General features: G+C 34.9%; 1 protein-coding gene across 1 annotated transcript in view; it reads right to left on the bottom strand.

The window, feature by feature from the left end:
• The window catches only part of Ammecr1 (AMMECR nuclear protein 1), a 107,687-nt gene that overhangs the window by 49,912 nt on the left and 44,004 nt on the right, over positions 1–13,771 (bottom strand). Inside the window, exon 2 of the mRNA XM_075958317.1 lies at positions 5,776–5,886. Coding sequence (XP_075814432.1) covers positions 5,776–5,886 — 111 coding nt within the window. The remainder of the gene's footprint in view (positions 1–5,775; positions 5,887–13,771) is intronic.

The following is a 13,771-nucleotide window of genomic DNA, read 5'->3' as shown; positions in this document are numbered from 1 at the left end:
CCTCCTTTTTGCAAAGGGTAGAACATAGATTATAAATTAAGGTAATTAAGTTTACATTGTATTTCTAATAAATCTCTTTTTCCCAAAGCATACTTGAGCCGGGAGTCTTGCCATAGACACAAAAATAGTTTGTCCTCAACATCTCAGGAATGAGCTGCTATGACAATAATGTACAGTCAGAAGCAACTCACTGATTAAAAATCAATCTTGGTGATGCTAATGTAAGGACCAATATAACACAAAAATAGAAAAGAATTTGTTTAATTTAATTATTCACAATGAGCCATGTGTATTGCTAAAATAATCAATCACGAGAATTGGTGCATAATAGTCTATTCTGTCTGAGTGGAAAAACATAATTATGTTGCTTTACAATGGTTGTAAATGCATACTACTCTACAAAAAAAAGAGAGATTATGCCACCAAATATAAAAGAAAATTCAGTTTACAATGTGTCTAGTCACGGAGAAGTACCCAATCTAAATAAGACCTTTCAAAGAAAAGTAAAAAGCAAAGCTTGTTTGGAATTTTCAATATCTTAAACAATCTAATCAAAAGCAAACATTTTGTAACTTGCAAACAAACCCCTCGCTTGCTTTTCTTGTTATTCCATTTCAGCATACACACATATATGTACATATACACATCACTCAGGCGCACAGACTCAAAGAAAATCAAACTCAAAATCAAAGCGGACTCTTTTCCTTTTATATGGTTACTCCATTTCTTAGAAAGAACTAAACCTCCACTGCTAATTTCTGAGAATTCAGAGCACAACAAAAGCAACATAGTGAGGATTCCAGCTCCAGGTCCGGTCATAACCCACATAATTAGCTATTCAGAGAAGACATCTATGGACAATGAAATAGAAGAGGAAAAAGACAGTCATCTTGTAAGTGTGGTGACTGGTCTCATCCCTGTCCGTACTAAGTACCAGTCATTTCTGTATTCTAAAATACCATGTTTTCATCATAGATTTATATAAAGAATTAGAGCTGTGCTTTCAAAAGCAATTTATAAGACACTTTCATTGACTGAGAAGATTGCATTCCTCTCTTAATCCTAATTCTCCTACATACAAAAGTATGTTTTTAAGTAGCAAAAATGATCTTTCTATTTTCTAGCTTATAAAAGCTATAAATATATATAAATACTAAAGCCATTGGTTTAAAAAATGGTACACACTATAGACTACCCTTATTCACAAATGACTATTTAAAGTATAGGCACTGCAAAAGAAGGAACTCATGTACTTCACCGCCAGTCTGTATTTTATGAACATTTATCTGTGACTCTCAGCTCGACATCCTGCTTCTTGCTCACTATATCTTTCCTGCTTTTGTCTACATGAGCCTCCCAGGAGAAGGAAGGAGAAGGAAAAGGTTGTCTTCCTCCAAGTCCCACATCATAATTGTCACAAAGTTTTCATACTTTGTAATTATGTATTTCTATCATTGGGAGAAAATCACCAGCCGATTTATAAAGTCTTGTTTCCATTTAAAAGAAATCAAAATTTCAATTAAGCAAACACTTTGACGATGAAAAATTTCAATTAAAAACTTCATTTATGAATCAAAACTTAATCCAGGATAAATGTTTCATTAAAAAAACTGGTAATTTTTAAAGAACTATTTGAAAAGATTAATGGCTTATAAGAAGCTATGTGACTGTCATGCGAGAGAACTATCTTCTCATGGAGTACTCAGGTATTTAGCATGCCCATCTCTATTGCAGCATTAGTCACCATAGCCAAAAAGTAGCCACTTACCACGGGGAAGATTAAACCGTTCTGGAGCTAAGCAGTGGTGACGATTACACAACAACATGAAAGGTATTTATGATCACAAAAGTGTATGCTTTAAAATTATAAAATATTTTATTTACATTTTACCAGAATAAGAAAAGCTATAACTGTAAACTGAATGTTTACCTAATCATGGATGAAGATAACAAATAACTAGATATTCTCATTTTTAACCTACCTGTTATTAAAGAGTGGGTTATCATTCTACTGCCCCTACTTGCTCCCTGGTTAATACCTTCCCAGAGCCCTAAGTTCACCTGATTCTATTTGTTTGGTTGTGAGGTGCAGACTTTATGATGTGGAGACTAGACTCCCAAAAGAATCACTATTTGCTATGTTTAGAAATTCTGAGTTCTTCTTGATGTCTAGTCTATGCAAACAAAAATTACAAGTTCCTATCTCAAAGTAGTATTTATATAAGCATTTTTCTTTTATATAATAACAATTCAAATAAACTTTATTCATAACTCTTCACTAGAATTTTTGAAAAATTGTTGATTACTGACTTATTAAATTCATGGTAACATTTTGAGTTCATTATTTTCATGATAAAGCTAGAAATAAAATCAGAATAGTAATTTTACTTGTGTTTATAAGATCTTATTTTAATCTAACTTAATGAAAGTTTCCATTAAGGGAACACATGACAGAGATTTGGGTATATATGTCACAGTGAAAAATATGTAGTCAGTCCATGGCCTAAATTTGAATATGAGTTCTGCCACTCACTAGATGCATGACTGAGTAAATTATTTAAATTCTTTAATCTCCAATTCCTCACTAAAAATTTAGGTATGAATACCTAAGAGTTATTATGAGAGAAGCACAAATGTCTAACACAGAAATAGCTTAACAACAGCATAGCATGTAGGAAACAAACGCACTGCTGGAGGCAGGCGAGGATGAGAGACAAGCTCAGCACCTCACTGCTTAATGATGCCTGCCTGAGGATGGATGCAAGGGGAGAAGGAGTCATTGTTTTCAGTTGCGTAGCAACTAGTAAGACCACCAAGCTTCAATACATAGTTCCAAACTCATGGTCATACAGACAATCCAGGTTAAACTCAGTGTGTCATAAACAAAACAGAGACATGGATGTGGGAAAAAGACCTGCAGGGAAGGCGGAGATTGACAGTGATCCGGAGATAAAGAAAGTAGGGTAAGGATCAGGATGTAAGACTGTCAAATAACAAATTTAATTAACCAAAAATTATTTATCTGTAAAAACACTAATTCAAAATACATTTCTCTAGACACTCACACATTCAAACACACATACACACACAGGGGTGGGTATGTAAGCATGCTTTTGGGACAATAAAGCACTGTAATATTAAAACTTCTCAAAATGAATTCATACAGTTTGTGATTTTAAAATGAATTTAAACACATTAAATTTTTTTTTTTTTTTTTTTTTTTTTTTTTTGGTTTTTCGAGGCAGGGTTTCTCTGTGGCTTTGGAGCCTGTCCTGGAACTAGCTCTGTAGACCAGGCTGGTCTCGAACTCACAGAGATCCGCCTGCCTCTGCCTCCCGAGTGCTGGGATTAAAGGCGTGCGCCACCACCGCCCGGCCCAACACATTAAATTTTTATAAGATTTGTTTATATCTTTCAAATAACATGATTTGTAATATGTTAATTAGATTATATTGCACATAAAATGGGAAGCAAACCAGATGCATATATGTATATATAGAAAACACAAAGTAAGTATATATACATACATTCCTTTTCAATGTACTATATACAATTTAAGGAAGCTGTATAGAAATACAAGGAAAAAGGTTGAAAAGTAAACAGGATGTTCCCAGCCACCGACCACATGCAATGAGAGTAAAAAGGTACACAAAAGCAGGCACATTTTTAATTGTGTGAAAAATTTGATCAGTTCACATTAATGTAAAAAAAATTCACCAGCACAGAAGAGTTGGATATTCTCATCTCCCAGGCAAAAATCAAGTTGTTACCAGTGACTACTGCCACCATCACAAAAGATTTTAAAGTATGGAATATTTGATAATGGAATTTCTTCCACAATTTCACTTAAAAGCACAAAGAAACTCTATGCTATAAATTGTGTGTATATAAACATAAATAAAAATTATAATTTATAACACTTGTAAATTTCATCACAGGCTCGTGTTTACAATGTTGTATTTCTTGGAATTCTAACAGCATAAGACTCTGGAGTAGAAGGAGAAAGGGGATCTATAGTCAAATAAACTGTAGTCTAGAAAATGCTGTATTATATAGTTTTAGATTTAAAACAAGACTTACACACAAGGGCCTGGAACTTGCTGCAATCAAGGAGAGCTTTTTACATTTATTAACTGGTGATGGTGTTTCCCAAGTTCACCTGGCACAGAACTTTCTTTCTCAGGAAATGTCAAGGAGCCAGTATGCCTCATAACAAGTTACTTTGGGAAAAGTCTAATAAATTATCCATTACGTGTAGTAAACAAGCAATTTCATTTGTACCTGTTTCCTCAAAATGTAGTCACTTAAAGAACTGATTAAGTCCCCAAATGAATCTGTCTTATTTTATATTGAAAAATATTTATTTCAAGGGTAGCATTTATACTCTTTAGTGAACTGGAGTTCTTTTCAGAATATAGAGGATGGATGGATGGATAGATAGATAGATAGATAGATAGATAGATAGATAGATAGATAGATAGATAGATAGATAGGTAGATGCATACATAGGTTAAGTAGAAAGGATAGTTAGGTAGATAGGTAGATGGATGGACAGATGGATGGATGGATGGACGGATGAACGGATGGATATACAGGAATAAAAATATTTTATCTCTCACGAACTTTGTGCTGTTTAATAAAGTTCAAACACCCAGATTCTCACAGTTAAAAAGAGACAACAATAAATGTGTTCCCAACCTACTGCATATTTTTTTCTTGCAATTCACTATGCATTGAGAAAACCTTGCAGCTATGAGCTATTACAGACCTTCAAACATGAGATTATTAAACTTACAGGTTTTTTTATTAACTGGTGTTAGAAGTCTGAATTTACACAATTCTGCAGCAAGAAAACGAATTTTTACGTTAATCCTGAAGTAAAATAATCATTTCATTCTAACACCTATACTGAATATATAGAAAAAATACAAGAATTATTATTTTACCCATAAAGTTAGGCAACTTCTCCCAAGTACCAATAGTTAGTTAGCAAGGACAAATTTCTTATTGTACCAATACTGTGTGGATTACAACCATGTGTCAAAGAGCCACACTAAAACATGAACAAAACCAGGAAATACCTTTAATAATAGCTCATTATTTAAGACATTTTCTTCTTCTGAAATAATTTTGGAACACAATTTGCTAGAAGTTGTGTTTTAAAAAAATAGATGGTATGTTAGATAGCTTTCTGTGAGTTGAGAAATGAAGAGCAACGTCTTAAGAAGTGTAATGAGGCACTCATTACCCTCTCATTGTGTTAGAGGAAACAAAATAAGCAAGCTACAATTAACTTGGGGGTGAAGTGTGAATGTGAATGATTACAGTGCCAGGCTCTGACATCACTTTCTTCCTAGGATTTCTTTTGAAGTTTTAAAGCACATAAAAGTATAGCAAAATGTATGAAATGAAGGAAAAACCACTCTTTTTTCAAAGGACTAAAGGGGATAGAAATAATACTTTTGGTAACTCATGGACATTTATTTAGTCATTCATTTTCCAGTTACACAAAATAAGATGCCTGCTGGAAGAACCAAAAAGATCACTTTAAAAATCTATGACAAGATATATGTCACCAGAGCATTTTATATAATAATACATAGCAATAATACTTTATTAAGAGAAGTTAATTGGATACCAAAAAGGAAAACGACTAACAAGAAAGGAGAGAGGAATGTCAATAATTTAGTAAGTGAAAAGGAATTAAAGTATTAGGTTCAAGTATTGTAAGTTTTTTTATAAGTAGATGTAAATGAAACAAAAATTGGTCTTCACCTGGTAAGTGTGTACTCCCTGAGTCCTGAATGCAAATTCATGGCAGAAAAAGTACCTATGCATCCACGCAATCTTTTGTCTCGACCAATCTTCCATGTTACAAACAGTGGGCTGTAACAGAACATAAAATAGGGTAAATCAGTCAATTCAACCAAGTCAGCGTTTACTGAGTATTTACCATATGCTAGGTTAGGTGACTGAGATATAAAGACTAAAGACAAGCCCTCAAGGGGTTCAAGGTTTAGCTCAGTAACAGTGTTTTCTACATTGTGTTGAGATGTCTTCTATACATTAGACACGAATATTAATGTTTTCCCGAAGTATTTTTGTTAATCCTCATCAATAATTCCTCATCAACAATTTTTGCAGATTGAAGATATTAACTTCTTGTTTAAAGACCAAACATGGTAAAATAAAGCACTCAAACTCGGTAATGTTGAAAACAGAGCTTTAACTAATCACCAGTGTCTGCAGAATTCCCTGTTTAAAGCTAGATCACTGACTGATTTGTAAGTTTGATTTAGAAAACTGGTAATAGGTAATCAAGCAGCTTTTCTGAAAACACAGGTTTGCAGGAAACCAACGCAGAGGCAGACACAGTCACAGCTATCTAACACAAGGCAGACGAAAAGAAGCATTATAAATCATGCCAAAAATGCCATAAATTAAGCTATAGGGATAGGAAAACATTTCATCAGACCTCATAATCTTCAGTGTGCCCTAGTAAAGTCAGGATGGTTCAGATAGGTGAAGTGAACTGCAAGCATTAACTAGGAAATACCCTTAAACGATTAAGTCTGAAAAAATATGCTGCAATTCAAATTACATTATATAATCTACACACTTTAGGACATTTTGCAAAAATATAAATACACCGCAGGTAAAAGGATCTGTATTACTATGAATATTCACAATAATAGTGGCATAATATATTTCTGCTTTCTAAAATATTTAAATTTATGGGACTATACCATATTTTATATATTACTCATTATTCAGTAGTGCATTAGAGAACATTCTCGCTTTAAAATTAATGCTCTTTGGGAAACAAGATATTCCCTTAAAGACATTTAACCATCCACCTCAAACATTTAAATTATGGCAAGTTCTGACAGATAGGCGTAATAGCAGACTAGGTCCCAAACAAATCCCACAGACAAACCAGGGAACACTACGACAATTTCACTTCTTCCACAAACTCAATGTTCAGTAGCACTGAAAACCATTACTGCAGTATCAGGGCAAAGACAACATTCAGGCACCAGATGACTTATACCAAAGGTAGTAAAGTAAATACAAAAAGGACAGTCCAACTTTTCTGCTTTTCAGCTCTTATGTGCTATATAAAAATAATTTGAGATTATAATCATCCATTTGATTAGCAGTTCTTAAAAGGACAAAAATTAGGTGGGAATTACACTATCATGATCTCTTTTCATTACTCAGAGAAACACTAGCATCTAAAGATTTATACATTCTTTAAGATAAATCTAACCTCTTTATTTTTTCCATTTTCCAACTTAGTGTAGTCCACATCTGCAACCACTCCTATGGACAGCAACATCATCAACTCTTTCTCATCACACTGACTAGACAATATCCCTACAGAAGACAGGTCCTCTGATAGCTTTGACACAGTGAAGTTAGTCATTCTATAATCTATGTAAATCCATGCATCCCAAGTACCATGATGACTTTTCAATAACAGATCAACATCGTATATTCTCATCACCAGTGATTTAAAAAACATAGAAATGGGAGTGAATTTATTTCTTACAAAACACTTTAAATGAAAGCAATTATTCACCCCACTTCTAGTATTTACCCCACTATAATACATACGTGTCATTCTTAAAATAATATAACATCTTCTCAAGTAAATTCTCAAAATACATAGAACAGGAGAACCACACATGCTGAACACTATTCTGAATGATGAAATATTTTGGGAGGGATTCAACCACATGGTAGGGGAAATTGTATGTCATTTATAATGCTATGCTAATCCTTTGGGGAACTGCTAGTATAAGGGCCAAGGGTGCTACAGATTGCATTTTTGCAAGGCAGCCTGGGAAGAAAAGGCACTTCACAATAACCCAGGGCATGTGGATTTGAAAAACTTGTACCGGGAATGGGTAGCCTGAAAACAGCCTTTATAACTTGCTGTGGTCTCTTTCAGATGGAACATTCTTTGGATTTTTGACATTATTGAGTATGTGTTCTTAAGAGTTCTCATAACAGGTAAAGTAGATGATGCAAAATTATCTGTTATTTCCTATTTTTTCCTGCCCTAAGCAATACCAACTTTGAGAGTTGAGATTGCAGTAAAGCAGCTGTCAAGAAGGGGAGGGAATGACACCCCTACTAAGATGTTTGAAGATGTAAGAATTCAGACTTTTAATAGACATTAGAAAGTTTTTCTGTAAATGTCTGAGTCTCTCACGTGTCATTTACAAACATACATCCAATATCTTTTATCTGTTTTTTTTTTTTAAAAAAAAAAGGTGTTCACAGACCTAAAAATAAAGTGTCTAAAAGCATCGTTTAATAGGGGAAAAAAGAATCTAGGCAGTTGAGCATTTTAAAATAGATACACAACAAACCACTGAGCCCAAAGGTAGCATCATGTGCATAACAATGACACTATCCAGGCAATGCCTGCAGGAACATTCAATGCGAAGTACCTAAAAATAGTAACAACATATTTTCATTCCAAACAGAGGAAATGAATAGGTGATTTCATTCTTAAATATGGTATTAAAACATGTATGAGTTCGCCAAAGTACATAAGCTAAGCCACAGCATAAGCAGAATCAGATCAAAGGGAAAAGGGGGTTTCTGAGCCTGCTGAGAGGAGCTATTCAATGACAAGGAATAAAGGAAAATAGTTCATAGTAAGGCAAAGACTGAATGTTTTTGGAAAATGCTTTTGCCATATGGTTTAAGGCCACCTACATACATTGAAAAAAATACTACAAACTACAAGAAGGATCAAAAAATGAGTTGAAATATTAATGGAAATATTTATCTGAGGGTAACCAGATGTAGCTTTTAAAGGAATTATCCTACTTCTGAACATTTTGTACCGTATGTTCTGAGAAACATTTGGAGGTTGAGAAACATTTGGAGGAAAGTAAACCCCATCTCCCTAAGCCTGTACATAGAAACAGGAAACAACCACCTAATCTAGGGGAATCCTCACTGCCAATTGGCAGCCAGTAGTGTCAGATCAAAAGTGGCTCTCAGAAATGTAGCTGTTATGGAACAATAACGGTACAAAGAGCAATATAAATCTGTACAGGATTCTCCGGGTTTCATGCCACTTCCAATGCCCTCTTCTGAGATGGTCTATTGATTTAAGCCACAACACATTGGAAATGTGTTTGTAGGACTGGAATACAATTACATGAGACATCGAAAAAGATGTATTTACTTAACAACAGTGTAGTGCAAAGCCTACCTCTCTGCAAAAACAGAAAATGGTAAGTTTAAAAAGCATAGTCCATGGTGAACTCTCACTTATGTTTAGAATGAAGCTTACAGGTAACAATAGCAACTCAATAATATAAGCCTACTTGCTATGGACATTCAACACGATATTTATTTTAGAGGCAGATAAAAAGAAAAAGAGAAAAGCCCTGTATCTTAGTTTGTTTCTTATAACACCAAATAATGATTGCCAAGTGTCCTTGGTTTCATCAGCAACTTAGTTCAAAAATCCAATTATGCTCCTTATACCATGCAACTAAACTCCAGGATCCAGGGAGTTTAAGTAAAAATAAAAATGATGGTGCCTTCTTTCCACCACTAAACTAAGAAATTTCTCTTCATATTTCAATGAGAAGTTGTGTGTTTTCTTTCCAAGCCATATAAATTACAGTTTGTATGAGTGTAAAATATGCCGAATATTATTGCATCCTGAATTAGTCAGCAATGGCTGCTATAATAATTATCATAGGCTACATTGCTTAAAGAAACTTTACTTATAGCTTTTTGAGCTAAAAATCTCATGATCCAGGTTATAATCAACTTCAGTTCTTCGAGAACCCTCTTCCAGACTTACAGAAAGCTACGTTGTCCTCACACGCCATTTCCTGTGAGCATGGTGAGGCAGAATCCCCAAGATAGTGAGTACAGCTGTCATGTAAATTACCACAGGGTAAGAAAATTCTATGGAGTCTACACAGTTCACCATATAAATGAGCAGAAGGGCCGGTCTCCTTCCATCCCTCCATCTCGTCTTCTTGGCAGTGCAAAATTAGCTGAAAAGATGACAGGACGCAGTAGAAATGCCAGACCATCTACAAGAGTGGTTCTCAACCTATCTAATGCTGTGACCCTTTAATACAGTTCTTCATGTTGTAGTGACCTCAACCATAAAAGTTTGTTGTTACTTCATAACTGCAATTTTGCTATTGTTATGAATCACAAGGTTAATATCTGTGTTTTCCAATGGTTTTAGGAGACCACTGTGAAAAGGTTGTTTGAACCCAATGGGACACAACCCACACTGATCTAAGAAAAGATCAACACCAATTTACAAGTCTTCAAACTGGTCCTATTAGAAACCCAGAGCAAAGCCTACTATTTCATCCTCGATGGATTACCAACAGAAGGATGGCTTACTAACACCCTTTCTACCTCCCCATGCCTTCTCATTTCATGTTCTCCTGTATCTATGCAGCCATCATGAAATCTAGGTCTTCTGTCTATTCTCCACAAACTGTCCACTGAATGAAAATTTCCACTTACACACGTGTTTAATGATTATTCAGCTAGGGATGGGATCTGATCATTTGATTATGGAATTTATACTATGGAATGGATAATGCTTAGGTTCCAGATAACCTGAATCTCAGAGCGACTTGAAATGAAAGAAAATAAGCTAAACTGGAAGAGACGGGAGAGAAACAGTAAGGTTCAAATGCATTTGAGACTTTTTTGTTCACACCATTTTTATTATAGAAGAAAATATACTAAACAACAACCAAACAAACACCATAGCTTTATAGTACACTCTCCCTTCAACCTCTGTATGTAGTCTGAGAAACTAAAGCAATACAGCTAGATAGCATGGACAGTATAGAAGAGCATAAATATCTAAAACTGAGAATCAAGAATTACTTTATTCTAATACTTTTTTGGTTTAGTCTTCACAGAGATAAAATAGTAACAGCATTATATGCTTCCATCCTCCCATTTCTATATTTCTAAAATGCCAGAGGAAGGAGAGGTAAAGTCTAACAGAGCTGGAAGTTCTGAATTCTCTTTATAATCAAGCCTAATCACACTGACATAGTCACCCCAATCAAATGCATGCTTTAGATTACCCTGATTCTGCCAATTGTTGAACTGAAGGACCCATTTCTTCCCCTTAGCAAGACTAACTCAACCATTTTCAGCAAACTTCTTTAAAAATTCAGTTTCAGGTCGACAGGCTGTCTTATTTTTTATTACAGTCCAATTTAGATAAGAATGATTACCTAGACTGGAAAAAATAACATACCTGTACATATTTTCTTTCCCTAATTTATATTGCAGTGGGTACTGAATTTAATACACAGCAACATTCTGCAAATGGACTAGCTATGGCTTCTTTCCTGACAAGTGGAACACACCACAATTTTTATTACTTACGTATCTAATGCACTAATTTTAGGCGACAATTTACTACATATTTCAAAAATGAAATAATTTCCATTTGAATTTCCTACTCTGAAAACATTTTTCTCAAAGAGCTTTAAATCTTGCAACTCAGCTTTTGCTATGAAAAGGGTTATTTTAATATGAAACAGACCAAGCAAAAAGGGACGTTATTATTGACATCTGAAGATGTCTTGGCATGAACAAAATTAAGAAAATTAGGTCCAGAAGTTTTAGAAAGAATATTAATGGACACAGTTAATGGATATAGTCTCCTCATATTTCTTTCTACTACTAAAGATTTTTATGGGACTTTGCTTTGGCACTTTATTGTAACTGAGTATGCAGCACAATCAGGGAAGCCACAACACTTTGAAGAAAACAACAGAAACAACTAAAGAATGGGACTTTGTATCTATATTTTACCTCCTTGGTTAATGATCTATACTTAACCATCTTGTCCTTGCTGTGGAGCCCACTCAGGAGAAATGGGGTAGATAGGAAACAAATACGCTAATTAATTTAAACGCTAATGTAAAATGAGCTGGAAAATCATTTTAGCTTCTTCATCCTAGATTTTATCTTCTTTCTGATTCCATGGAGATCTGATGAACTGTGTCAGCTTAATAAGTTAAGACCCCGTAATAAAACTGATGCATTTGTTTCTCATGTGTTTCTGGATTTAGCAAGGTTAACTCTTTGGATTTTAAGGTTCTTCCTTGGAGTGCATGTTCTTGCAGAAGACAAGAACTGGAAAGACAGCTTGAGAGCAGAAAATCAGCAAGACTGTCTCATTTTAGAGGGAAGAAAAGCAGATTCCAGAGACAAAGCGGACAAATGGCACTATAGTTGTCCTCTCCTTCTTTCTTTAACCTTTCAAACAACAGTTGAAACTCCCCAAAACTTCTACCATGAACTACACAAGAGGTTGAATGTATGTGTGTGTGCATGTACGTGTGTGTGCATGCACGTGTGGTGTTGAGGACTGAACCCAAGGGAGGTGTGTGTGTATGGCGTTGGGAATTGAACCAAAGCCCTCGTAGAAGTTAGGTAAACACTCTATCATTGAGCTAGACTTGCCGGGCCTGCAGTGTTTCTATAGATGGAATTGATATCTTTCTTCCAAAAATGCTTCTTAAACATCACTTTTACCAAAATATAATTTGCATGCAAAAATTACCAGGATCAAATGTAACATTCAAGAAACTATGGCAAATGTACACATATATGTAAGTTGAATCACGGTCAAGGTTTGGAACTCTTACTATTATCCCAAAGAGTTCCCTCATGTCCTTTAGTAACAGCTTCCTTTCTTGAAATCCTAGGCCCTGGCAAGCACCAATCTACTTTCTAGTTTTGCCTTTCTAGAATTCCATACAAATCATCACCCTATCCACAATCCATTTTTGTCAGTATTCTTTCACCTAACATGCTGCTCTGGATATCTAAGCATTTTGTGAGCTCATTATTATTGCTTAGAACTCCACTGAATAAATACACCAAAAAAATGTATCCAGTAAACTGCTGATAAATATGTAGGTTGCCTTTAGTTTGGTGACAGATATGTAGGTTGCTTACAGTTTGGTGATGAGTATACAGGTGGCTTCCTGCTTAGGACTATTACAATTAAGGACTGTTTTTGTGTGTGTGTGTGTGTGTCTGGGTTTGTGTGTGTATGCAAATATGCTTCTTTTTTTAAAAACAAAAATAGGGTGTTTACTCAGCACTGTGCTACCAAGACTTAAGGTTGAATTTGAGATTCTGCAGGCTAAGACTCCCAATTAGCTGGGATTATAGGCACATATCTCCAAGTCCAGCAAAAATAAACACATTTAATATACACAATTCAATGAGTTTGTATAGTTGCAAACAACTATAATACTACCATCACAATCAAGGAAACACACATTCATCAGCTCCTCCCAAACTGCATCCTTTTACCTTTGTTTTGTACTAGGGATACTTAACATGATACTTAACTTCATCAATTTTGAGATAAGCATACTATATTAACTAAAGGACTACACGGCATAGATCTTTACAGCTTATGGAAAGTGTAACTATAACAACACAGAGAGAACAACCCTTCCAGCCCTGCCGTAAGCTTCTAGTAAGCATTATTACAGACTTCTCACATAAGCATCATCACGCGGTGCTTGTAATCATGCAGTGTTTGTCCTCCTGTGGCTGCTTTATTTCACTTAGCATAATGCTCTCCAGATTAATCCACGTTGATGTAAATGCCCAGATTTCTCCATTTTAAAAACACCCATTTTAAATAGCATTTCCTTTATTCGTTTATTGCTAGGAGTTATTTCCATACCTTAGCTACTGTGAATAACATAAGGCATAC

The sequence above is a fragment of the Microtus pennsylvanicus genome, chromosome X, assembly GCF_037038515.1.
Source record: "Microtus pennsylvanicus isolate mMicPen1 chromosome X, mMicPen1.hap1, whole genome shotgun sequence".
NCBI classification, from domain to species: domain Eukaryota; kingdom Metazoa; phylum Chordata; class Mammalia; order Rodentia; family Cricetidae; genus Microtus; species Microtus pennsylvanicus.
This window is presented reverse-complemented; position numbering and strand designations above follow the sequence as displayed.